Below are 27,152 nucleotides of genomic sequence, written 5' to 3' on the forward strand. Positions count from 1 at the left end.
TCCTGAGTGAGAGAAATATTACTCTCTACCTACAAAAAGGGGAAATTCTGTATCATGACTGATATTTAAGGATAAAAATTTCAAATCAGATTAGTATTTTTAAACTCTCGAAAGAAATTATAAAGGCTGGTCATATATATTTCTATAATCAATATTTTCCAACTCAAAAATACAGTATTTAGTAACAGACACCAGAATTTTCACTAGAGGGCAACAACACTTAAGTTGATTAATAGCACAATAGTACAGTCATTTTATACATTTTTTAGCTCTTCATTGTTTGGCAAAATAGATAGAAAAAACCTCCCAGAGTTCTCATCTGGTCTCAACTGACAACTGTATTAAACAAGACTTGAATCTTGTTTAGTATATTATGTCAAACATGTTTTTTATGTTCTTGTCTCAGCTGCGGATATTCACAGAGCTCTAGGAAACTGAGCAAGATCCATTGTTGGTGTAGGATCAACAAGAAAAGTTGTTCCCTTCACAGCACCCCCGCATTTTTTTATTTAGAACTTGAAGGGCACAAAGTAAAAGGTATTTACAGTGTAGAAGAGTTCTGATCAAGCTATGACAATTTTTAACTAAAATCTAGTTCAAACACCTCACGTGCCAAATTAAAATACAAGTACTGTTCAAGTCAATTTAAACCCCACTGAGTAGCTTTCATGTCATAGATCTAAGAGAGCAACAGTTTCTGCATTATGCACTCTGGAAATCCCATAGCTTCTCTCCTTCCTCCCCCCCCCCCCCCCCCCCCCCCCCAATCAAAAGGGATTCCCCTCCTCAAGGCAAAGTTTTGAGTTATTAGACCCACTTGAGGATACTGGACATAAAAATTAACCTTGCAATTCTTTAGGGGTGGGGGGGCATCACACTGCCTCACAAGACCACCTCCCAGCTCTTCACAGACAGAGATTACAGTCTGCATACTCTGCAACATGGATTAGCAGGTAATACACATGCTAATCTTCAAGGTAGACAAATGAGATCTAATGGGTAAACTGGCAGTGCCAAAAGAAACACTGAGTAAAAATCCTCAGTCAACAGCAGCAAAAGAGTAATTTGTGCCCGGACTTTTTGGAGGTGTAGGTAATGAGGCAACCACAAAAACCTGTGGCAATCAGTTATGATAGCAATGGCTATTATATTCTTCCTGAATATAACACCTGGGGATTATAAGACACACAAGCCACCCTTACTTCAAAGTGAAACCCTTCTCGAAGTGCAATCGCCTTCAGAATTTTAGAGGAGACTGTGGTTGCTAACATGTAAATGTTCTTCACATCAGCTTCTTTGGAATGGTTCGCCTTCCAGCTCCTGAACATCCACCACCCAAACAAAGCTGCCAGCTCGTTGCCGGTAAACACCTTCCAACGACCACTGCAAACAGGATGGAAACAACATCAAACAGTTCCTTCAAGTTTCTCAGAAGCATGCATTGAGAGTCAAAGACTGTACAACATATTCTGCAACCACTGGAACAGTGAACAATTGAATATGTCATTCTACCTTGAAAAGTAGCGCCACGAACAGCACACTAACAGGGTTCTGTTACCTTGTCTCAATGTTTCCAGACCAAATTTTCTGTTTACAAGTGTGGTCTCCCTGTTACCAACCCTTCAAGCAAGATAAATGAACCAGAAAGAACCTATCACCAATAATAATATATCAGCAATTCACACTCCACCCTCAATTACACCTGTGCAACCCCTTTGTCTTCAATTGGGTTCCACAAGCGAAGGGGTGGCCCAGAATTTGGCCCTGCTGTTGGAACAAAGTTAACAATTCTGTTGAGAATTCAGCACAGTATACAGGAGTCAAAAGGTAGCAAAAGTATATGGTCATCAAAGGCGCTATGCTTACAATCACTCTTCATAACAGATCTTTAGTGAAAGGTTTTAACTAATCTTGCTTAAAATGCATCATTAAGATAAAAATGTAAGAAAAAAATGAAGACTAAACATAAATCTCAATATGATCAAACGTCACGTTGTTAGGGATGGTGGAATAAACTGGGAAATCTAAGTGACAATCAACATCAGAGGATGGAGCAGTTAGTTCCCCTTCCCCTTTTCTCTCAAAGGCAAGGTTAAAAAGAAAGGTCCCGTTTCTTACTTCTCTTGTAGTTCTGCCACCGCCAATCTGTCTGCATCAGGATCAGTGGCCACAACCACTCTGGCGCTTTCTTTCTCCGCAAGCCTCAGAGACAACTCCTGAAAAAGGCGATTTAGCCATTATATGCAAATAGTCAAATTCATTTGCGGTCCTCAAGTGTATTAACTCTGCTGAAATTCACACACACACCCAGGTCTCTGACTTTATTGCATTACCATTTCAAAACAAGTGGAAACCCAAGTGAAAAACAAAGTGACTGAACTAAAAAACTAAATACCAGCACAGATTCTCCTTCTTCAGGATTTGGACATTTAACGGTAGAAAAATCTGGATCTGGATCTTTTTGTTCAGGTACTGGAATGGGAGGCTTAAAGCCAAATGCTTTAAAAGCCAGCTGGACATAGTCATGTCCAACGCCATGGAAAGATGTATGAATGAACTTCAAGTTGGTCTTTATGTTCAGTTCCCTGAAAAAGAAAAGCAGACTTCAATTAACATTATAGGTTATTTCACAAAATGCTGTGACATCATGAACCATGGTGAAATGCCAAGACAACAGGACTGAAGTTTACGATAAAGCTGCTCTTTCTCCAGATGTCTAAAGTGTCTTCAAAAAAATGTGAAAAAGGCAAGTTTCAACTGTAGGCATTCAATAAAGATTGCTGGCTCAATTCTTCCTCACTCTGGAAACTGGGATCTCTGCTGCTTGGCTGGTTGAAAGTCCCTAAAAATGAGAGACTTACTTCCTTCTGCATGAGACTCGTGCTCTATCAGAAAGAGTGATCAGCCTGCTGTGCATGGCAAAAGCAGAAGGCAAGGGCTAAATCACCTAGTTTAAGGTAATGAAATCACCTACATATGGGGCACAAAAATATACCACAAAAGATGTACAAAATCCCCTTAATTTAGTACATCCCTTACGCACACTCCAAGTTGATTGCATATAGTACTTTTCCAACCCTTATTTTTTAAAGTTTGACCTACATTTGTCATTGCTGGTCAGAAACCATTACACTTTGACAAGTTTCTGAAGTGAACCCTGCATTAGAGTGTGGGAGTTGTTATATTCTTCTCATACACCACCTGTGATAGCAGATCTTTTTCAGATCTTCCATATAGCTTTTAGAAATTTCCTCCAGAGGATCTCGTGTAAGAGGACTGGTGTCTACTAGATTCTCATTCCAGGAACCATTCCATGGTTCAACACATTCTTCTATACATTTCAGGATCTCTTTGTCATGAGGAGATGTGATCTGAGCTCCATTTTCCCAATAAACCTGGCATAAAAAAAATTGACACTTAGAACTGTGTGTTACATGGGCAAGAAACCTGTAGCAAAGCACAGTATCAGACTGGTTTAGTTCTCCAGAACTTTTTTGGGATCACTCAGGCCAAAGGTTTCAAGTATCTAATTTTAGATATGTAAATTCATAATTAGGTGACCTGATTTCAGAGTTCTTGAACACCCAAGCCCCCAACTGAAATCAGACTACAGATGCCTAAAATCAGGTACCTATGTTTTAAAATTAGGGCTGTCAAGCTATTAAAAAACTTAACCGTGATTAATCGCACGATTAATCGCGCTATTAAACCCTAATAAAAGTACTGTAGTGCATCTCTTTATCACGTAAGTTGAATTTACAAATGTAAATTATGTACAAAAACCCCTGCATTCAAAAATAAAACAATGTAAAATTTTAGAGCCTGAAAGTCCACTCAGTCCTACTTCTTGTTCAGCCAATTGCTCAGACAAACAAGAAGGTTGATTTTCTTTTTTTTTTGGTGATTTGGGTTCTGTAGTTTCCGCATGGGAGTGTTGCTCTTAAGTGAAATCTGCAGTGAAAGTGTTCTTAAAATTAACATGTTCTGGGTCATCATCCGAGGCTGCTCTAACATGAAATATATGGCAGAATGTGAGTAAAACAGAGCAGTGGATATGTAATTCTCTCCAAAGGAGTTTAATCACAAATTTAATTAACGCATTATTTTTTTAACGAGCGTCATCAGCATAAAAGCATGTCCTCTGGAATGGTGGCCAAAGCATGAAGGGGCATGCGAGTGTTTAGCATATCTGGCAATGCTGACTACAAAAGTGCCATACAAATGCCTATACTCACTTTCTGCTGACATTGTAAATAAGAGCATTATATCCTGTAAATGTAAACAAGCTTGTTGGTCTTAGCAATTGGCTGAACAAGAAGTAGGACTGAGTGGACTTGTAGGCTCTGAAGTTTTACACTGTTTTGTTTTTGAGTACAGTTATGTAACAAAAAAATCTATATTTGTAAGCTGCTCTTTCAAGACAAGGAGATTGCACTACAGTACTTGTAAGAGGTGAACCGAAAATTACTATTTCTTTTATCATTTTTACAGAGCAAATGTTTGTAATCAAAAATAATATACACTTGGATTTCAATTACTATACAGAATACAATATATATGAAAATGTAGAAAAACAAAATATTTAATAAATTTCAATTGGTATTCTATTATTTAACAGTGCGATTAAAACTGATTAATCACAATTCATTTTTTTAATTGTGATTAATTTTTGAGTTAATCACATGAGTTAACTGCGATTAATCGACAGCCCTATTTATTTAGGGCTGGACAGGCTTCCACAAAGAATTACAAAAAGAGGAAATACAGCATGCATTGTTTGAGCAATATGTAATATTGTGCTGAATACAGTGCTCTAAATTAATCAAAGATGGAAGTGACAAATGGAGCCACCAATTAAACAGAACAGAATCTCAAAGTAACTCCAGTATACAAGGTATTTTAAGTAAGTCCTCCCAGTACTGATCTTTTTTTAGACTACGTTCTAGACAAAATTCTCTAGAAAGGTTGGGCTCAGTTCTAACCTCATTTTCAGACTATCAGCTTGGGGAGGGAAAGTACTTTACTTCAGATGCTTGCGTCGTCTATGTGTAATGAATGGCAGAGGAACAGAGATGCAAACTTTCCCCTCATCTGTATTCAAGACCTATAGTGGACTTGAAGTGGAAACTTCCTTGCTTCTGTTCTCAGAAAACTGGGGGTAAAATTCAGAAGCCAATAAAATAGAGCAAACAATTACATGAAACTATTTTTCCTTCTAATGGGTATAGATAGAAAAACTCCAGAAGAAGTCTCATATATTAGGCGTTTACTAAGTGCCAGTTGCTGTAGCATCTCAGTGTTTCTCAAATGCGGCCACCAGGGCCTTTTCTTGCAGCCACAGCCTCCTGGGCTGAGTGTGGCACAGAGCAGTGGCCCCAGCCCCAGTGCCACCAGCAGCGGGTTGGGCCCTGTCCCTCTCCAGAGACACTAATGCTGGAGGTGCAGGCAGCTGGTGAATTCCACACTTTCCTGGGGGTAGGGGAGGCAGGCTTTGTCCAGGGGCTCCAGGCTCTCTCCACGCGCTGGCAGGCTCTGGTTCCAGGCTCTGGCCCCAGGCTCACCACATCCATCATCGTTCCTGGGCCCCGCTGCCTCCCTCCCCATCCAGGGCTTAATTTGTCCCAGGGCTTGCTGGGGCTGAGTAAGTCTGCTGTGAAAAGTGATATTAAACATACAAAGATCACTTTTCACAGCAGAAGACTTACCAGCTAGCAAGTTTTAGAATTAAAAAAAGCGCAACCTAAAAAGCAAAAGAAACAACAACAAAAAGACAAGAACATCCAAAGCACTTTCTATGTGTTTCTATTTTGTTTAGATCCAATAAAGAACAGAGACAACTGTAAATTATTTTTTACTACTGAATCTGAAAAAACCCTACATGAATAAATTACAATAATTGGATATGTGCATATTTATTTGTTTTTCCTAAAGTTAATTAAGTATTTTAGGAAAAATTGTCAGCATGGCCACCAGCAAGAGTTGGCCACACTCTGAGGCCATCAAAAAATGTGTTGGGAGATCCCTTGATCTAGGTGACATACACTGTATATTTGGTAAATCAACTTCTGTCACAAATTTGCAAAAATAAGAGCGCAGGGCTTACCTTGTATCCATTGTCCTCCTTACGGTTATGTGATGCTGTGATCATCACACCAGCTGCAGCTTTGAGCTGCTGAACAGCATAGGGCTGAAAGACAAAAGCAATTTAAGTTCACTATTTCTGAGCTGACATAAATACATAAAGGTATAAAGTCAGTTAAGGGGTAAGTATTATAGGTTCTTAAAATTTCACAGGCTGATTTCAAAGATATCATTTGAACAGTCGGACAACCAGCACACTGTCTCTTGTGATAAGCGATGGGTTGTGTGAGAGAAAGCATGATCAGAGTTACTCTGCTAAATTAACATTCCCATAATAAACTTCCAAAACAGATAATCTCCCGCAGGTACTCCAAAGCACACAACTTTTTAATGTCTTATGGTGAAGAAAAGCCTCCACTTTAGATTACACATATTGGAGGAGGACAGAAAAGTCAAAAATCATTCGTATCCATGAAGGATTTCACCAAAACCACTTGGTAAGCTAATAAATACAGCTAAAAATAGATTTTAAAAGTTATAGAAATAAACATCACAATCCAGAAGGCAGAGAAGCCATCCATCATGGATCAATAGTAATTTTGTTCTTCAATATGGAGGAATGAATTCAGAGGTTCTTAAACTGTGGTCCGCGGAACACCAGTAGTCCACGAGCTCCATTCAGGTAGTCCGCGGATAGTTTCCTCCAAGGTACCCGCCTGGGTGGCTGCACATGAGAGAGTGAAGGGCCACCCACCTAATTAGTGGAGCCACACAGGCGTGGCTCCACTAATTAGATGCCTGCACCCTGGAGAAGACGCACATGTAAGGTGAGGTGGTGGCCTTGGGGGAATAGGGGGTAGGTGGGAGGGGGTAGTGGGGTGAGAAGAGGGGGTGGGGGGAATTTGGGACATGCAGGGCTGCAGCAGCCAGAGAAAGAGGCAACTTTCCTCAGCTCCAGGGCTGTGGCTGCCAGGGAGAGCCCCCCTCCTCTCCAGCTCCAGCTCAGGGGCTGCTGTGATCGGGGAGAGACCCCTCCCCCCCGCCCTTCCCAGCCCCAGCTTGGGGGTGCCACGGAGGGGGAGAGAGGGCACATCCATCACATTAGAAAGGTAAGACTACTGATTTTAAAATATGAGTTGTGTGCATTTATTTGTAGAACAAAAAACGTTAATTAAGTTTTTTTTTATAGCACTTTTATCCAAAGCGCTTTATAATAGTTAGCTAATGGTACAAACAACATTTGGAAAGATCACTAAGTGGTCCGCTGAGACCCTCAGCAATTTTCAAGTGGTCCATGGAAAAAAAAAAAGTTAGAGAACCACTGAATAAATTGAGAATACCAAGGTTATAGATACACAGGTGGTAGCAACCACAAGCAACCTAAATTCAATATACTAGGAATGGAGTTCATAAAAAACACACTAGCAAAATTCAGGAAACTGAGAAACCTAATGAGATTATTTCTTCCCATAGTACCAGTCATACCCACAACTGGGGCCAAGTCACTAAAACAACTGGCATATTACAAGTGCTGATCCAAGTGGAAGCCCCAGTGCTGGAGATATTTAGAAGTTTAAAATTAAAAATACACTACAGAGAACAATCCTTCATTTCCTCTACCTACCCCTGGGAAGAGTCTACAGGTCCCAATCCTGCGAATGCTCAAACACAAGTAGACCCACTGAACTCAACAGAACTACTTACGTGTTCAATAATTTGAACAATAAAATTATAAGGGATCGGTTTTCCATCTTGAATTATGGGCCAAATTTTGCTAAGTTATACATTTCTCACTGCAGTTACTATGCTTAAATCAATGGAGTTACTATGGATTTAATACTAGCGTAACAAAACCGAATTCAGCCCTATGATTTCTTAAGTCTTCCTAAGGAGTCAAATGTTCCACCTCTAGTCTATTCTTCCATTTACGTTCTGGCCTTCTGACAAGAAAAATATTTAGCTAAAATTAAGATGACAGCCTTGATGAAATGCTAAAAACATTAGCTGTGACAGAATGAAGTGTGTAAAAGACTTACCACGAAGGGCGTAGGAACGTATTTTGAAAACAAGTACACAGGTACGCCTTTTGCAAGCAGGACTGCTGCAGTAAGCTTTGCAAGTCTATTGAACAAGAAAAACATTCAGTGAATCCTATTATCCGCAATACTGTTCTAAAAGCCCCAATCCAAAGAACAAGTTCTTTTTCTGCCTTCTCTCAAGATGGTCTTATTATAGAATCACAGAAATGTAGGGCTGGAAGGGACCTTGAAAGGTCATCTAGTCCAGCCCCCTGCACTGGGGTAGGACCAAGTATATCTAGCCAACCCTGAGAGGTGCTTTGTCTAACCTGTTCTTAAAAAGCTCGAATGACAGTGAGTGTGTAAGGAGCTGCTAGAGAGACAAGGCAGGTGGAGTAATATATCTTTTATTGGACCAACTTCTGTTGGTGAAAGAGACCAGCTTTTGAGCTTATACAGAGCTCTTCTTCAGGTCTGGGAAAGGTACTGTCACAGCTAAACACAAGGTAGAACAGATTGTTTCACATAAGAGAGTTAGGGTGAAGTGGGCAGTTAACACCTCAAAAAAAAAAAAAAAAAAAAAGACAAAAGAGTGTTAGTAGGTTACACATTGTAGTAATAAACCATTCATCCAGGGCCTTTATTCAGTCCATGATTATTCTTGTCTAGCAAAGTTATGAATTTAAGCTCCCAGGCTTAAATTTTGAAGGTGTTGTGAAGGTTTACTTTGAGGATGAGGACTGATAGGTCAGATATAGAGTGTTCATTTTGTGACAGTTGTTCACCCACAGGTGATGTGGTGTTTTTGTCTTAACATTTTTCAGTGTGAGTTCATTTGAAAAAGTACTTGTCTGGTTTCACCCACATAGTTGCTATTGGGGCATTTAGTGCACTGGATGAGATATAGCATGTTGTGAAGGACTCATGGATCTTGAAAGGTGTGTTGGGAGGGGGAATGGAGTGGCGGCAGCACAGAATTGATTGTTGTAGGGATGGAGATCTGTCTACAGGTTTTGCATCTGTTCTGTCCGTGTCTAATGCCACTTTGAGATGATGTGTCTCGGTCTGTGGAGAGCTTGCTTCTGATGAGCTTAGCAAGGTTGCGGGGGTTGATTGAAGGACACAAAAGGGGATTTGAGAAAGATTTCTTTCACGATGTGGTCATCATCAAGTATGGGCTGCAACTTTTTGACGACACCGTATGTGTTCCTGTGTGAGGTGGTAGGTGACAACTCAGACAGAGGGATGTGGTCTGAGGGTTTTTCCCATATCGAAGTAAGTTCCCATAGACTATTTGGGTTGCCTTTTCCATGATGCTATCTACTTCTCTTTTTCCCATATCGAAGTAAGTTCCCATAGACTATTTGGGTTGCCTTTTCCATGATGCTATCTACTTCTCTTTTTCCCATATCGAAGTAAGTTCCCATAGACTATTTGGGTTGCCTTTTCCATGATGCTATCTACTTCTCTGGTGGAGTGTCCTTGTGTGACAGTGTCCCGGGGTGCAACCTGGACTGCAGGACCACTGATGTCCTCCAAACCCACCAAGCTGGGATGCCCCTCACATTGTGATGCTGATGTCAAGCTACAAACTTCTGAAAGGCACTGCACTTACAGAGACATCCACAGGCAGGGACACACCCAACTACAGTGATACATGAATGATCTCACAGCCACTAATGAACCAATAGAGAGGCGCCAGCCAATTCTTCCCAGCTCCAGTCCTACACTCCAGAACCATACCATCTTGCAATTAGTTAGCCACTTCTTCACAGGAAAGTGGACATGCACCTTTGTAACCTGAGGAGATTTCCCAAGCACTTTAGACAAACTCACTGGTAAGGATAAAACACTAAAATAAGTTTGCTAACTACAGAAAGATAGATTTTAAGTGATTATAAGCAGTAGACATAAAGATCAAAAATAGTTACCTCAAGAAAATAAAAAATAAACATGCTTTCTAAACCCTCAACTTTTAGTCTAAGCAAGTGTTGAAGCAAACAGCTTTTCTCACCCTGACAGATGGTACAAGCAGGTTACAGTTCCTCAATACCCAGGCTGGGACTACCTTCCAGCCTGGAGCCAAATTTCCCCAGTTCAAAGTCTTTGTCCTTCAGACGTTCTTCTAGGTGTTGAGCTGGGGAGGGGGAGGGGAGAGAGAGAGAGGCCAAGTGATGATGTCACTGTCTCTCTTTTATACTTTCTTCCAGCTTGGTGGAATGATCTTTGCTGTGACATGGGTTAGTCCACCCCCATGGCATACATGTCTTCTCCGAGAAGTCTTCGGATACTGGATTGTGTGTTGATGAGCTATTAATGCCATCTAGCTATTGATGGCTTCTCCTTCGTTACAACAAAGGCTGGCTGTGCGTGTTCCCAACCTCACAACATATGTCAGTAACCTATATAGTAATACTTCATAAATTCACATACAATGATAATACATAAAACCCAATAGTTATTATTGTTCAGCAGATCAAGACTTACAAAATGATACCTCACAAAGTATACTTTGTATAAAACATACCATAATAATATCACAGTGGTGAATATGGGGATTCCAGGGTGATACTTTGAGGTACAAAGTGTCATACCTTGTTTGGAGAAGGTGGTTTAAGGGCGTGGCTTGGACTTTCTCCTTGGAGCATATTCTGGGGTACTTAATTACCTGGCTGTAGAGAACATTTCTTGGTGTGGGTGGATGGTTATTAGATCTGTGAAGGTAAGTGTGATGATCCATAGGTTTCTTGTATATAGTGTTTGTAGGGTTCCATTGCTGAAGTTGATCATGGTGTCCAGGAAGTTGACAGTGCTTTAGGAGTGTTGTAGAGAGCTTGACAGATGGTTGGTGAAGTTATGGTGGAAATTTAGATCATCTGTCCAGAGGGTGAACACATCAAGTATATATCTCATGGTGCATTTGTCCAGAAATTCTTCCTCAAGGTGACCCATTAAGTGGCTGGCATATTTGGGAACCATCCCAGCACCCATGATTTGGGCAAAGTGTCTGTTGAATGTAAAATGATTATAAGTGAGGATGAAATGGATAAGTTTGGCAATGTGTTTGAGGTGGATATCTGAGAGTTGTTCATTAGTCTTGTAGATATTTGAGGCAGACAGAAATGCAGTCAGGATGACAGATGCTGATGGATAGGGAGGTGACATCCATGGTGACAAGGACAGTGTTCTGAAGGAGGCTGTTAATGTTATGGAGCTTCTGGTGGTAGTCGTCATGTCCTGGAGAAAACCGGCCCTTTGTGTGGTGAACTGTTTGAGGATATTTTCTGAGAGTCCTGATATTCCTTCAGTACAAGCATTGTAGCTAGATAAGGAAACCCAGACAGATCCGTCTTATTTGTGTATCTTGGGAAGCATGTAATAGGTCCCTGGAGGGGGCAGGGTTCACGAAGGGTGAGGTTGTAGAGTTTCTCTTGGAGTTGTTTCGAGAAGGAAGGATTTGATGATATCCTTAAACTCCTGGGTGAATTGTAGTGCGCAATCTTCTTTGATTTCTTTATGGCAGGTGATGTCAGAATTGTTGGTTGGCCTTGTTGATGTAGTCATTGAGGTTGAGAACTACGATAGCACCTCTTATCTACTGGTTTGATCACTATCTTGTGGTTGGATTTCATGGACTGTGTACCTGTCCTCTCGGCAGTGGCGAGATTGTGGTGGATGTGATGTTAATGATTTCAGAGTCAATTTTTTTTCCTGAAGCAATCAACATAATAATCCGGCGTGTTGTTTCGTTCTCTGTGATGTTTCTTTTTTCTTATGACTAATTGGTGGAAATGTGGTAGTTGTGTGTGGTGTAGTCTTTGTTGTGAAAGAATTCTTCTAGTTCTCCACATTAATATGGTATCAGGTTCTGTGGTGGAGCAGAAGATCAGTCCCTTGGCGAGTACAGAGAATGTGGCTCCAGTTAAGAGTTTTCTTGATAAGTTGAAATTCACACAGTCATTAGCTTTACTACCAGACAGACAGACAACTTATTTTAAAATAATCTTTTCATTAGGGCTAGGGGGAACTTTAGTTCAATTTCATTGACAGTTTCTTATCTCTGAAACTACAACTTCACAGGTATTTATAACCAGAAAATTATTTGCACTTTGATCATTAAAACTGATGGGGCGGGGGGTGGTCATTGTAAGTGAACAAGCAGGCTATGAAAATTAAGGATCCATACCATGTTTACTTTGTTCACTTTAACAGTGAAGTGGAATTTAATTTTTTAATCACATGATAGTGTAATAGTAAGTGTACTGTAACATACTGTAAAGCAAGAGTTGCAGTAATATGATCAAGTGAGAATTAATGAGGTTACAGAAATGCTTTCTCTGCATTTCAAACCATATATTATCCAAGTGGGGGGGGGGGGGGAACGAACAACAAAAAACACACACCCAAAAAACGGGCAAGGATACTAAAAGAGTTTTTTTAAAGTAGTATACCAGCCTGGCTGAGCTAAAATCAGCAGCATCAAGCACCTTTATATTTGTAGAAGTTTGGATTTTTTTAAGCATGAAATTAGAAGAGACTCCTAATTTGTGAAACTGTGTGTTAATGCCTGCATACTGCTGAGACAAATCAGTGTATGAGGCTACAAGAGGTATCACAATAGTTACATAGGATTGAAGGAGGAATTACTCCTTTTCCACCATGAAAGTTTAAATCACATGTGCAGTTTGACAGAGTTGGGACTACAGTTTTGCACTAAAACTCAATACAGACACACTGATAACCAGTCGTGCACTTTGATGTATTCAAGCTAAGGGCTTAGCATTTTAAGTTTGCTTTCACACTTAAGTACCACACAGATATCGTGATTTCTGCATCATGGAACTGCCTTGCTGTTTAGAGTGCTTGTGCATTTAGATGGTATACTCTTTTGGGGCAAGGACTGTCTTTGTTATGCGTCTGTACAGCGCCTAGCATGAGGGGTCCATGACTAAGATGCTTAGGCACTACCGAAATTTAAAAATAGATAATACACTAAATTCCTGATAAATTCCCCATATGAAGAGACACATTCTAAGCCACACTTCAAATTCTAGTCTTTCAAATGGAATCAATCCTCATACCTCTTACTGCTGCAGCTGCTGGTCACCTGACCTCGCGTGTCATATCCAACAACGAAGCCCCTCTGCCTGAAGTCTGAAAAACACCTCTCAAGGTATTTGTACATTCCCTGCAGCAAAACAGAAGCATAAAGAGTTAGCTCCATTATACTGCACACACAGCTCAAAGATTACTCTGTTTAGAATTCATTATGCCACAATAATGGGGAAAAGGACTTTTGTTTCACTAGAGCTGGGTTAATGATAAAAAACGATAAACACTGGTTCAAACAGACAGAAAATCTGCTTTAATGGCATTTGAAGTATGAGTACATTTTTGTTCCTAGAGTGTTCACAGGAAGAGAAAGGTTGCAAATACCCATGAGAATCTAGTCAGGGAGCAGAAACAGATAACCAGACAGAATGGACAGAAAATTAGGTAACAAATCCCTGAAGCAGCAAATACTTGAGATTAATCCACAGGATACAACATTAATTGTAAATAATGAACCAATTCATAAAAGAAAAATCTGAATAATTCACGCACACTTTGTTATATAAGTGGTTCACTTAAGTCTCATGCTTGTGTTTAGAGCACAATCTACGGAACACAATATGTACTAGTTCTCACTTCTTACCTAAAGTAAATTATCCTTTCAACACTGCACATTACTTTAGAAAATGTGACTCCATACACAACAGTCTTTCATTACAAGTGGATTTACACACCTACTCCCAATGGTGAAGCAGTTATCCCATAAGTGTATTTAGTTCACCCTGTTTATCTTTAATAGGATATTTACTACTGATAATGCTAAAATTAAAAGTATGTCTAGGATGGTCTGAATATTAAGTTATTTATTATTTAGATATTAGAAGTTGTTTATGGCAATTGTTGCTGTGTAGCAACTATATCTAGGAGCACTGATGCATCCAGTAAGCACCATTTTGATCCCCAGTGGTGAGTGGCCCTCTCTTAGAATGAGAATGTAAAGCTGCCAGTTCCAAAGTGTTTTCCTATAATGTCACCATCTTAATGGATCAAGCTTGAACCAACTACTCTTCTCAAAGCTTCCGGTTTCCTTCAGACAGTGGAGGATACGGGAGATGGCACTGCCTGCACTAGAAGACAGAATGGTTACTTACCTTATAGTAACTGTGGTTCTTCCAGATGTCAGCTAAGATGCATCTCCAATTCTAAATGACCGATAAGCAGAGTCCCATCTGGAAGATGGGATTGAGGAGTCCTGCTTGCCACTAACTGCCTTACAAAATTCAGCTATGTGGCTGTTTCTAAAGCACAAAGGAGAGGCAGTCTGCCCTCTTGTGGAATAAGCTTTGATACCAGCCATGTGATAGCAGCCTGAAATGCACTGTAATCCATTTAGGTTCAGTTATTATCTGGGAAACTACATGTCCCTTAGAAACATGAGAAATGGCAAACCCCCCCCGGCAAAAAAAAGGAAAAAAAAAAAAAAAAGACTGGAAGTGTCTGAACGGCTCCGTCCTATCACAGTCCGAAAAACATCTAAAGCAGGGGAATTTCTACTCCACTGGAGAGGAATGGGGTTTCGGAATAAAGACAAGTAGATTGGTTCAAATAAGCGTGACAAGTTCAGGAATAAATTTGGGATGAGGTCTCAACAACCACTTTATCTTTACGGAATATTGTGGGAAGGGTCAGCCATGACAGCTTGCAATTTGTTGGCCGGGGGGGGGGGGGGGGGGGGTGTTAATTTGAAGGATTAGCAGTTGACTCCTGGAGAGAGGGAGAGAATATTCTTTGGGTAGCTTCTGTGAGGAGAGAAATCTCCACTAGGTTCTCAAAAGCTTAGGATATCCCTTTCAGTGTAAGAACTAGAAAGGTTACTCACCATTGTTTTGTTTGTGTTATGTCTATTCGGGTTAAATAAATTTACTGTTTATCAAACCAAGCAGTTGGAAGTGTAGTCAGTTGGTGGGTTTTGGAAGGGAGCTGCAGGGCCCTCGAAAACAGAATTAGGAAAAGCAGCCAAGACAGGATACGTGCCTATAAATATTAGGCTAAGACAACTAGGAAGGTAAAAAGGCTGCACTAGTGATCCAGAGACCCTGATAAATATGGGGTGTGCCCAGAAAGGGGTAGATCATGACAAGATTCTATGTGTAGCCTCATGCCCTTTTGGGACCAAGGTCCTTGTATATGGAGGTGGGTCCAGGTATGCACTGCACCCTGTTCCTGATGCCTCTGTGATCAATGTCTTTGTAGGCAGCAGTGTGGAGAAGGGTAACAAGCTGGTCTGACCACCTGTTCGGTACTGACAGACTGAGAGCTCGGAGTAGAACTGGCATGCTTATTTGATGTTTTGCAGTGTGATACATTGACCTTAGCCAGCCTGTAATGCATGTAGGTGAAGTAGATAGATGTGCAGGTGAACGAGCCTCTATGGTGTGGCTGATGTGATTAGGCCCTATGATGGTGTCCCCTGAATAGATATGTGGACACCACATAAAAAGTGAACCCTACAGGTGCAAAAGCCCAGAAGGCAATTTTTTTATCATCATTTTGGGGGACTGATTCATTTTTGAATGCTTGGGATTGACAGTGCTGCTACTCTATAGTAGTGGGAGAACATATATTAGGCAATTTCTTGGCCCCTAGCAGAAATGGTGCAGCTGCTCACTTCCATTTAGGTAATCTCTAAATTAATTTAGATGAATTAGATCCAATGAAGTGAGTTGTAGCTCACGAAAGCTTATGCTCAAATAAATTGGTTAGTCTCTAAGGTGCCACAAGTAATCCTTTTCTTTTTGCAAATACAGACTAACACGGCTGCTACTCTGAAACCTAAATTAACTGAATTTACCATTAACAATTGTCCTGAGTTCCTCTTCTCCACCTTCATCTCGGATTCCCTCCTTCCCCCAAATGTGACTTGTTAGTTACAAGTTTGGTCAATGTTGTTTGTGTGATTTAAATTAACCACTTAGGAGAAGTTCTCCTGCTGACATAGCGCTATGCATGCTACCGCTTATACTGGTGAAACTTGTCATTCAGGGAGGTGGGCTTTTTCCCACACTCCTGAGTGACATACGTTTTGCTGACATAAGCAGTAGCCTAGAAATGGCCTAAATTCCCCTCCCTGTCCTTCATGCCACCATTTATCCCTTTTGCTTCCTTCCCCACAGCAATGCCCAGCTCCAGCATCCTTAGGCCACTCCCAGCTTTCAAATCCTTCTTTGCACATAAATGAGCAGTTAACTGCTCATTCTTGGGGCAGAATGATGGGGGCCTATCACTAGCCTGGTCACACTGTTAATATGTTATATCCCCTCTCCTCTCTCCCACAACTGCCTGAGGCTATGTCTACATTGCCAAGTTTTTCCGCCAAAAGTTAGACCACTTTTATTAAACCGCTTTAAAACAAGCTGCCGTTGCATGCCCACACTGTGCTCCTCATGTCACTAGAGCCAGAGCCATCCCTTGAGTAGGGCGAATCAGGGCAACTGCCCTGGGTCCTGCGCTTTGGGGGGCCCCCGCGCTTTGATAAAATAGGGATTGTCCCAATATTTAGCCCTTTGTCCTGCATCCCAACCGATGTGTGATCAGGACACCATTTGTCCCGATATTCAGGTGAAGAGGCAGGCAGGGAGGTCGGTGGGCGAGCAGAGTGAGGAGGTGAGTGTGGAGGCGAGCGGCAGACAGGCAGGTGGGAGGGGGACGAGGCCGCGGGTGGGCAGATGGACTGCGAGGAGAGCGGCGGACAGGTGGCATGCCGGGTGGACGGCGGGGAGGTAAGTGGCAGGCAGGCGGGTGGGCAGACAGCAAGGAGGAAAGCGGCAGGTGAGGGGGGTGAGGAGGCGAGCGGCCGCCGGGCTGCCGGCAAGGAGGCTGATTTGTCCTAGGCCCCACACCCCCTAGGGACAACCCTGGCTGGAGCGCATCCACACTAGCAGCTCTTGCAATGACAAAGAAAGCAGTGCACTGTGGTAGCTATCCCACTGTGCAACTGGCTGCAGGGTGCTTTGGGAACGGTTTGCAATTGTTGGGGATTGGTCCTGCTTTGAGCAGGGGGTTGGACTAGATGACCTCCTGAGGTCCCTTCCAACCCTGATATTCTATGATTCTATGAATGCCTCATGGGGCAGGTTTCTCAATCCCATTGTTCCATGGGCATCCTACTAGATTGCCAGCTGCTTTTCAACAGAAGTATGTGGGGGGAAGAGTGTGTGAAAGGGAGCATGTGTGTATGAAGGTGGAGAGAGAGACTGTGTGTTGGGGGAGAGTGAGTGTGTTGGCATGCTGTGTCCTAAGTTCAGACAGCCGCCAAAAGCAATCTGTCCTGAGGCAGAGTGAAGAGAGAAACCCTGACATCAGCCCCCAGCTCCCTCTCTGGCTCTGACCAGCACAGAGTCTCTCTCTCACACACACACACCCCTCCACCCCTGCGTGTTCGTAGTGTGGGAGACAGCAGGAACATTCCATGTTGAAGATTTGCTCTGTTTCCCAGCACAGAGCAGAATGCCAGCTGTCAGAAGGGAGCTTTGAACCGGAAGCAGCACATGCATGCAAAGTTGCTGGGTTCAAAACAATGAGCAGCGCTGTCACTGCAGGCACTGTTGGACATCTCCCGAGGCCAATGACAGCGATAAAAGAAAGCAAGGTGTTTACACTGGCACTTTGGCAATAAAACATTTGCACAAAAAGTCTTATTACCCTCGTGGAGGTGGTTTTATTACAGCGCTGCAACTGAGGAGTTTCGTCGCAAAAAATGGCTTTGCAGTGTGTACACCTCTGCTGTTTCTGCCAAAAGCTGCCTTTTAGCGAAAAAACTTGGCAGTGTAAACCAGGCCTTAGTCTTTGCGGAGTGTGAGCTCTCTAGGGCAGGGAGCTCATCTCGGTCTGTGTTTAGAAAGTCCCTTGCACGGTTGGGTGCTACCACAATCTAAATGATAATACTCTCCTCCAAAGTGTGGCAGGTTTTTCCATACTGCACCTACTTCTACAGACTAGGGATTAAACCTACAAAAACTGTTTACATACAAAAATTTTTCATATGGAGCATATTCACTGTGTGGGAAAACAACAGTTGTTTTATATCTTTAAAAGTCATGTGTGAGTTTTACCTGGCACTTATGACATGTTACAATATCCACGATAAGGGAATTCTTTTCACCACCTCATTTAAATATATCAGGTTTCAGAGTAACAGCCGTGTTAGTCTGTATTCGTAAAAAGAAAAGGAGTACTTGTGGCACCTTAGAGACTAACCAGTTTATTTGAGCATGAGCTTTCGTGAGCTACAGCTCACTTCATCGGATGCACAGCATATCGTGGAAACTGCAGAAGACATTATATACACACAGAGACCATGAAACAAAACTTCCTCCCACCCCACTCTCCTGCTGGTGACAGCTTATCTAAAGTGATCATCAGATCACTTCAGATAAGCTGTCACCAGCAGGAGAGTGGGGTGGGAGGAAGTTTTGTTTCATGGTCTCTGTGTGTATATAATGTCTTCTGCAGTTTCCACGATATGCTGTGCATCCGATGAAGTGAGCTGTAGCTCACGAAAGCTCATGCTCAAATAAACTGGTTAGTCTCTAAGGTGCCACAAGTACTCCTTTAAATATATCAGTTAGCCAGCAAGAGACCCCAAATCTGAGGTGTGAGTGGGCTGAATTACTCCCAGCTTGTCAACATTTGTACTTTGTGCCAGCGCTACAGGAGAAAGCTGACAGGGAGAGCCCAGAGTATCGCCAATATTTAAACTACAAGGATTATCTGAAATCCCATTTCCTTTTGGAACTTCTCTCTGCTTTCGATTCCCAGCATCACCACTGACCGCTTTCAAACACTTCCATAATAATTATATGGACCATTAACCATTTAGTTATTATACACCACTTTGTGGTACACTGAGAACTTTAGAAAGATCAGACACCACTGAAACCCTTACAGCACCAAAGCCACTTGATCATACATGAGGGCAGGTAGCTTTAGAAAAATATTGATTTGCTGAATATCTGATGTTTAGCCAGACATACACAGGCTAGAATTTTCTCCTACTCTGACCCAACCCCGATTTGGCTCAGGATTTTGTGTTTCTGATATTAATTTTAAAAGAGCAATAGTGTTTCTAGCACTGTTAGAAGAATCTTTGGAGGCAGATTTCAGTAACATACTAAATGTAATTATAATGCCTAGAAACTAATGCTTGTTGCAGACTGATACTGCATTCCTGGGCCTAATCCAGAAAAGTGCTAAGCATTCACAATCCCCCAAGAGAGCGAATATTAGTGGCTGCTGGGCACTTCTCTGGATCAGGCCTTTGTGACTCTGTATGACCTCCAGTTCAATCACAAAACTTTGGTGCCAAGGAGTACAGGGTATACTTAGAATAAAGACTTCAATGGAACACCTTAAAAGGAAACAAATTTAAAATTACACTAAAGACCATTTAAAGTACTGCTTTGGGAATGAAGCAGTTAATATTTTTTAGTAAATCAGGATTACCCATTTAACATACTCCCACTATACCTTATCTCTAATGTAGTTAAAATCCCAGAACAAAGAAGATTGAAAGTACTCAACAAACAGAGATTAAATCAAAAGCCTTTCTGCTTCAGAAGTAAGCTTTAGCTGGCTCCTCGAGATCATCACAGTAGCATGCGTAACCATAGAAAGTAAACAACCAAAAATAGAGCCTTTACAGAGTAAATACCAACCAATTTGACTTTCAATAACCCACACACAAAAAATAATTCACATGATACAGCACTAGGAAAGACTGATTCCCTAGTGCATAAAATGAAACTTTACACTTCCTGCCAAGAATGTTTATTCTGTCAGCCAATCCAAGCTCACTCACACTTTCAGCAGACCCAAAACACAAAGGCAGCATGCAGTTTTCAGGCGTTCGGAGCATGAACAGCTCCAAACTCAACACCACAGGTCAAAAAGCGAAGTGACTGACTAACTTCCTTTACAGCAAAACATTTATTAGCAAACAAGGCCACTAGACTTTTTTCCTTCAGAAGTTCCATCATCCCTATCATTACTGTAGCTAAACCAAGTGCCAACACTGATTCTGTACTACAGAAGTTTTTACACTGCACTCATTGCCATAGTATCTGATCACCTTCCAATAAGTGTGGTAAGCAACATACCTATTTATTGGTCATGTGTTTGTTCGCTCATCCTCTCCGCTGAAGAAAGGCAAAAAGAAGGTGGGGGAAATTAAGGCAGAAGTTGCTGCAGAGCCAAATACAGCCAAGGAGTGGGTCTGTTGGGGCAGCAATTTTTCCAGAGTCCCCCAGAGAATTAGCAGGTGCCATGCAAAACCTGAGATCAAAACTGACCGAGACCATTTGGACCTGCATCACAACAACAGTTTGATCTCTACCTCAGGGCAAAAAAACCAAACATAACCAAAAAACCCAAAAAACAAAAACCACCAATTTTTTGAAAAATGGCTATTTTTTTCCTCCCAGATTATATCTCTGGAAACCCTAGCTCAAATGACCCGACTTTGAATCACCAACCCTACTCTGCCCTCACTCACCTGAGTCATAGCTAATTTCAAAAAGAAAAGGAGTATTAGTGGCACCTTAGAGACTAAAATTTATTTGAGCATAAGCTTCCGTGAGCTTCAGCTTGAAGTGAGCTGTAGCTCACGAAAGCTTATGCTCAAATAAATTGGTTAGTCTCTAAGGTGCCACTAGTACTCCTTTTCTTTTTGAGAATACAGACTAATACGGCTGCTAATCTGAAACCAGCTAATTTCAAGAAAATCAGGGCAAGCATGCAGATTTTAGAGCAGTCAGAAGTGTCCTTTAAACAGGAAGTGAGGATGGGAAGGACTCCTTTACACATCCACTGACAGCACAGGAGGGTCTGAAAAGGTGTGAAGTGGCCTATTCATTTCAATGTGATGTTCTCAGCATGCAAACACCCCATGAAGATTAACAATCTAAAACAGGTTTCAAAGTAGCAGCCGTGTTAGTCTGTATCCGCAAAAAGAAAAGGAGGACTTGTGGCACCGTAGAGACTAAAATTTATTTGCGCATAAGCTTCGTGAGCTACAGCTCACTTCATCGGATGCATGTAGTGGAAAATACAGCGGGGAGATTTTATATACACAGAGAACATGAAACAATGGGTGTTACCATACAGACTGTAACAAGAGTGATCAGGTAAGGTGACAGGTTTCAGAGTAACAGCCGTGTTAATCAGTATTCGCAAAAAGAAAAGAAGTACTTGTGGCACCTTAGAGACTAACCAATTTATTTGAGCATAAGTTTTCGTGAGCTACAGCTCACTTCATCGGATGCATACGTAGCTCACGAAAGCTTATGCTCAAATAAATTGGTTAGTCTCTAAGGTGCCACAAGTACTCCTTTTCTCCTTACAATGTGTATGAGAATCAAGGTGGGCCATTTCCAGCACAAATCCAGGGTTTAACAAGAACGTCGGGGGGTGGGGGGAACAAGGGGAAATAGGTTACCTTGCATAATGACTTAGCCACTCCCAGTTTCTATTCAAGCCTAAGTTAATTGTATCCAATTTGCAAATGAATTCCAATTCAACAGTCTCTTGCTGGAGTCTGCATTTGAAGTTTTTTTGTTGCAATATCGCAACTTTCATGTCTGTAATCGCGTGACCAGAGAGATTGAAGTGTTCTCCGACTGGTTTATGAATGTTATAATTCTTGACATCTGATTTGTATCCATTTATTCTTTTACGTAGAGACTGTCCAGTTTGACCAATGTACATGGCAGAGGGGCATTGCTGGCACATGATGGCATATATCACATTGGTGGATGTGCAGGTAAACAAGCCTCTGATAATGTGGCTGATGTTATTAGGCCCTGTGATGGTGTCCCCTGAATAGATATGAGGGCACAGTTGGCAACGGGCTTTGTTGCAAGGATAGGTTCCTGGGTTAGTGGTTCTGTTGTGTGGTATGTGGTTGCTGGTGAGTATTTGCTTCAGGTTGGGGGGCTGTCTGTAGGCAAGGACTGGCCTGTCTCCCAAGATTTGTGAGAGTGTTGGGTCATTCTTCAGGATAGGTTGTAGATCCTTAATAATGCGTTGGAGGGGTTTTAGTTGGGGGCTGAAGGTGACGGCTAGTGGCGTTCTGTTATTTTCTTTGTTAGGCCTGTCCTGTAGTAGGTGACTTCTGGGAACTCTTCTGGCTCTATCAATCTGTTTCTTCACTTCAGCAGGTGGGTACTGTAGTTGTAAGAATGCTTGATAGAGATCTTGTAGGTGTTTGTCTCTGTCTGAGGGGTTGGAGCAAATGCGGTTGTATCGCAGAGCTTGGCTGTGAACAATGGATCGTGTGGTGTGGTCAGGGTGAAAGCTGGAGGCATGTAGGTAGGAATAGCGGTCAGTAGGTTTCCGGTATAGGGTGGTGTTTATGTGACCATTGTAGTGTCCAGGAAGTGGATCTCTTGTGTGGACTGGACCAGGCTGAGGTTGATGGTGGGATGGAAACTGTCGAAATCATGGTGGAATTCCTCAAGGGCTTCTTTTCCATGGGTCCAGATGATGAAGATGTCATCAATATAGCGCAAGTAAGGTGAGCTATTACCAGCAGGTGAGCCGGGAGCGGGAGGGAACGGGGGGGTGGGGTGGGGGGGAAATAAACATGGGGAGATAGTTTTACTTTGTGTAATGACCCCCAAAATCATAAGAAAAAAATTGCCTTCTGGGCTTTTGCACCTGTAGGGTTCACTTTTTATGTGGCGTCCACATATCTATTCAGGGGACACCATCAGTTGGCAATGGGCTTTGTTGCAAGGATAGGTTCCTGGCCTGACAGCCCCCCAACCTGAAGCAAATACTCACCAGCAACCACACAACAAAAACACTAACCCAGGAACCTATCCTTGCAACAAAGCCCGTTGCCAGTTGTGTCCACATATCTATTCAGGGGACACCATCACAGGGCCTAATCACATCAGCCACACTATCAGAGGCTCGTTCACCTGCACATCTAGCAATGGGATATGTGCCAGCAATGCCCCTCTGCCATGTACATTGGCCAAACTGGACAGTCTCTACGTAAAAGAATAAATGGACACAAATCAGACATCAAGAAAATAACATTCAAAAACCAGTCGGAGAACACTTCAATCTTTCTGGTCACTCAATTACAGACCTAAAAGTTGCAATTCTTCAACAAAAAGACTTCAAAAACAGACTCCAATGAGAGACTGCTGAATTGAAATTAATTTGCAAACTGGATACAATTAACTTTGGCTTGAATAAAGACTGGGAGTGGATGGGTCATTACACAAAGTAAAACTATTTCCCCATGTTTATTTCTTCCCCCTCCCTCCCCCCACTGTTCCTCAGACGTTCTTGTCAACTGCTGGAAATGGCCCACCTTGATTATCACTACAAAAGGCCCCGCCCCGCCCCCCCCCCCCCGGCTCTCCTGCTGGTAATAGCTCGCCTGATGAAGCGAGCTGTAACTCATGAAAGCTTATGCTCAAATAAATTTGTTAGTCTCTAAGGTGCCACAAGTACTCAATCTAAAACACTAGATCTGAGACAAGTGAACTGCTCCATGCATCTTAACGTGTGTTCCCAATCTGTGATGTGCATGAAGTATGCATGTTCTCAGCATCCCATCCAAAGGGGCAGGACTTTTCCAGATGCTGGCTCAAATTGAGGGGCACAGAGAGAGAGACTCAATGTTACGGAGCCACAGGTCTGGTGCTCTTGCACAGCTCTATAACAGTCCCTGGGAGGAGTCCTTTAGAGTGTTAACCCCCTAGGGTCACACACACTCACTGCGGTAAACTCCTTCGCTTCACTGCCTCCTGGGTCCAAACTTCAGAGCCTTCAGCACCCATTTCACTCAGTGAGCCCACTCAAATTGGCCACTTGGGGGAGACTTGCACACCCAAAGGAAGCAATGTACCCCCAACCTCAGTGACTCAGACAGCATTGGAAAAGAAGGGTGTATTAGATGTCTGGAACAGCATAGAAACTTCTTAGTCAGCACTGAGAATAGAAAAAAAATTACAGCGTAGTCCACTTGGGTCAGTCCTGCCCCTCCTCTTTGTCCCCAGTCCAGAAGCGTGTTTCCTACTTCCGACAGCCCACACTATACTACCCTAAGGGTCTCTCCTCCATTGTTTGTTTCTCTTCCTGGTCTGAACAAGATCACCTGGCCATCTACCTTAGCTCTCAGTCCCCTAGCTGGACAAAAACAGCTGGCTTCCTGCAGGGGGTGGGGGCAGTCCAGGGTCATTAGTTGCCAGGCACCATGCCCAGCCATCAGAGTGGCCATATTCTGCTGAGACTTTAGCAGAGTAAACAACCCTTCCCACCACCTATTTCAACATGTAGCACATAGGGGAAACTGAGGTATGCACAGTAATCATACAAAATATTAAGAAACATTCCCACTTCATCACATTCAGACCCTCTCAAAAGGGCAAGCACCCCCCCCACACACACACACAACAGATTGCCACTCACATGGGGGGGGGGGGGGATAGAAACCCTGAAAATAGAGAATATAGAAAATTCCTTCTCAGTATTTACATCTTTCAAACACAAAGCTTTAACTCGCTGGCAAAATTCCACTTTAGGTAATTACATCCGGCCTACCGAAGATGCCTTAGGCGGGTTTAGCTGGATGAGTAGTTTTACACTTCTTGTCCTTTTGGTATTGCTGTGTACTGTTGAACAGTTGCCACATTCCACCCATGAGGCTGGATTTCAGTGATGGGTGACAATTCCTATATATAGCTTCGAGTAAGTTTAAATGTGTTGTGAATTTTGAAGATGAAAGGCACAATTTTAAGTGATCAAGATGATTACTATGAAATCATTACCAAGAAGTCTGCCTGTATAATACTACCCAAGTTACCTGTGTTGACTGGATCACTGTAAGGTCATTAATGTAGCAAAAGCCTGCCCCCATGGCAGAACGAAGTCCAGCAGTCCCGAAGGTCAGCCTGCAACAGAGACGATCCCGCAGCTCTTTATTCATCCCATTCCGTACCAGGTTTTCAATCTGCTCTTTTGTTTTAGGGTTCTGCAAAAGAAAAACAAAGGTTCTGTTCCCATTGCTCAAGGAGGATCTGATGGAACAATTACTGCTGCAGTGCAGTTAGTGAGAGAATTATTTTAACACAAATTCACAGGATAGGAAGAAGTGGTCTCCGTATCCACAACCCAAGCTCTTTTATAATACAAGTTCTATGTTGGTGTAAGAAAGGATCACTCTTTGCTCTAACCTGTGTCATTTCTAGCATGATCTCTCCTCAAACATATTTAATTATGCATAGGCTTGGAAACAGCAGATTTTTATTGGTAAATGTCAATTTCACCATATACACATAAATCAGCACAAACATTCCCATCTATAATCATCAAAGTTTACATATAGGCAAAGAAAGAAAAATGCTGTTTGGGAACTTGCTAGAATTTGAGTTAAGGCTCAAATTTACTTTGTATATTTTGACAAGTGATGTTGACTGTGTTTTAGCGGTTACAAAGCTTTAACTTTCTAAATCTCAACATCTACTGTGATTAAATAATTATTCTCTGACCTTCCTATTGTCTGAAATACCCCATAATTTCCTGCAACTGTGAAAAGTTAAATAGATAAAAGTCAGCAAAATCCTTAAAAACAAACATTTTTTATATTATCCATCAAACTGATCGAGTCAAATTCTGCCAAGCCTAATTATGCATGACTCAATAATTAAAGAAGTGCATTGTACTCCAGAAGATGTTCCTTTCCAAAGTTAAGGCCCAGAACCAGATATCTTGGAGTAGTTTACATTGCAAAGAGTCGCAACAAAATTGCTTGTCAGCTGCACTAGGAATTGGGGATTTTAAAAGGCTTATGGGTAAATTTTCAAAGGCACCGTTAGTCAGTGGGAGTTGGGCTCCATGGGTGCCTTTCAAAAATCTACCCCCTACAGTATTACGTAATCTTATTTGTTTCTAGCAGCTCCTGCAGAACCACTCCCTAGTGCTTTGTCCAGTTTAGCTTTAAGTTACTCAAACAGATGATATGCTGTTGTTGTAACGGTGTTTGTCCCAGGATATTAGAGACACAAGGTGGGTGAGATATTGTTTACTGGACCAACTTCTGTTGGTGAGAGAGACAAGCAGAGGAGTCAAGCAACAATTAAGTTGGTGTCACAGTCAGGACGTGTGAGGGATATTCAAGTTACATTCAGCCTCAGAAATGTGTTTGGATCTGTGAGCACCCACAGTAGTTAAAAAAAAAAAAGGTTAGGGCAAGATTTGTTTTAATGTAGGAGAATGTAAATATGAATGCACAAGCTCTAAGCAGGGACAAAAATATTACTGTGGTGTACCAATAATTTAATCAGAACTGTAAAAAAATTTTAAAATATAAAACCCAGCATTCATGCCATGTGAAGACTGCACAGATAATGATAAAGTCTGGCAATGCAGAGCAGAAACTGCAGTTCCAACAGCAACTTTTATTGCTTGATGTGAAGCAAGGCCGAATTATATAAATTAGAGGTTTATCCGGAAGAATACAAGCGCGTACACGGTATTTGCACTACATGGTACATATAAACCATTTTCTACTCTTCTTTGGGGTAAAGTATTACTACTTATTACAAAAGGCATATCTTGATGTCTTATGCTGCACAACTGCTGATTAACATTGAAGTTGGAACCTTTTTATTTCTAACTGTGCAACCTCAGCATGTTTTCTGCACTGAATTTCCTAGTGTTTTCTGGGGGGAAGCTGGAAGTGTGGAGGCTGGTTTTAGAAAACATTTCTCCTTGTGGAACTTACAGGCTCATTACTCCATAGCTATTCTATTTGCAAACCTTACAAATTCTGCCTTCACTACTGCTAAATTCCACAAACCAATACATGTGCACTTCCGTATTTGTATTGCACTTGTATACATAGCTATATTCAAGTGTGCGTGTGTAAACTTTAGTTTTCTACTGCACATATCTAACAAACAATTTTGAATGATTAAATCAAAACAGATT

At 41.9% G+C, this 27,152-nt stretch overlaps 1 protein-coding gene across 2 annotated transcripts in view; it reads right to left on the reverse strand.

The window, feature by feature from the left end:
* The window catches only part of PGM2L1 (phosphoglucomutase 2 like 1), a 71,135-nt gene that overhangs the window by 19,977 nt on the left and 24,006 nt on the right, over nucleotides 1-27,152 (reverse strand). For both annotated transcript variants that reach the window (XM_037916028.2, XM_043527356.1), the window contains exons 2-9: nucleotides 25,027-25,194; nucleotides 13,181-13,287; nucleotides 8,118-8,202; nucleotides 6,104-6,187; nucleotides 3,202-3,395; nucleotides 2,396-2,585; nucleotides 2,119-2,216; nucleotides 1,203-1,383 (exon numbers count right to left, since the gene is read on the reverse strand). In XM_037916028.2, the coding sequence (XP_037771956.1) occupies nucleotides 1,203-1,383; nucleotides 2,119-2,216; nucleotides 2,396-2,585; nucleotides 3,202-3,395; nucleotides 6,104-6,187; nucleotides 8,118-8,202; nucleotides 13,181-13,287; nucleotides 25,027-25,194 (1,107 nt within the window). The remainder of the gene's footprint in view (nucleotides 1-1,202; nucleotides 1,384-2,118; nucleotides 2,217-2,395; nucleotides 2,586-3,201; nucleotides 3,396-6,103; nucleotides 6,188-8,117; nucleotides 8,203-13,180; nucleotides 13,288-25,026; nucleotides 25,195-27,152) is intronic.

This window comes from Chelonia mydas, chromosome 1 (assembly GCF_015237465.2).
Source record: "Chelonia mydas isolate rCheMyd1 chromosome 1, rCheMyd1.pri.v2, whole genome shotgun sequence".
NCBI classification, from domain to species: Eukaryota; Metazoa; Chordata; order Testudines; family Cheloniidae; genus Chelonia; species Chelonia mydas.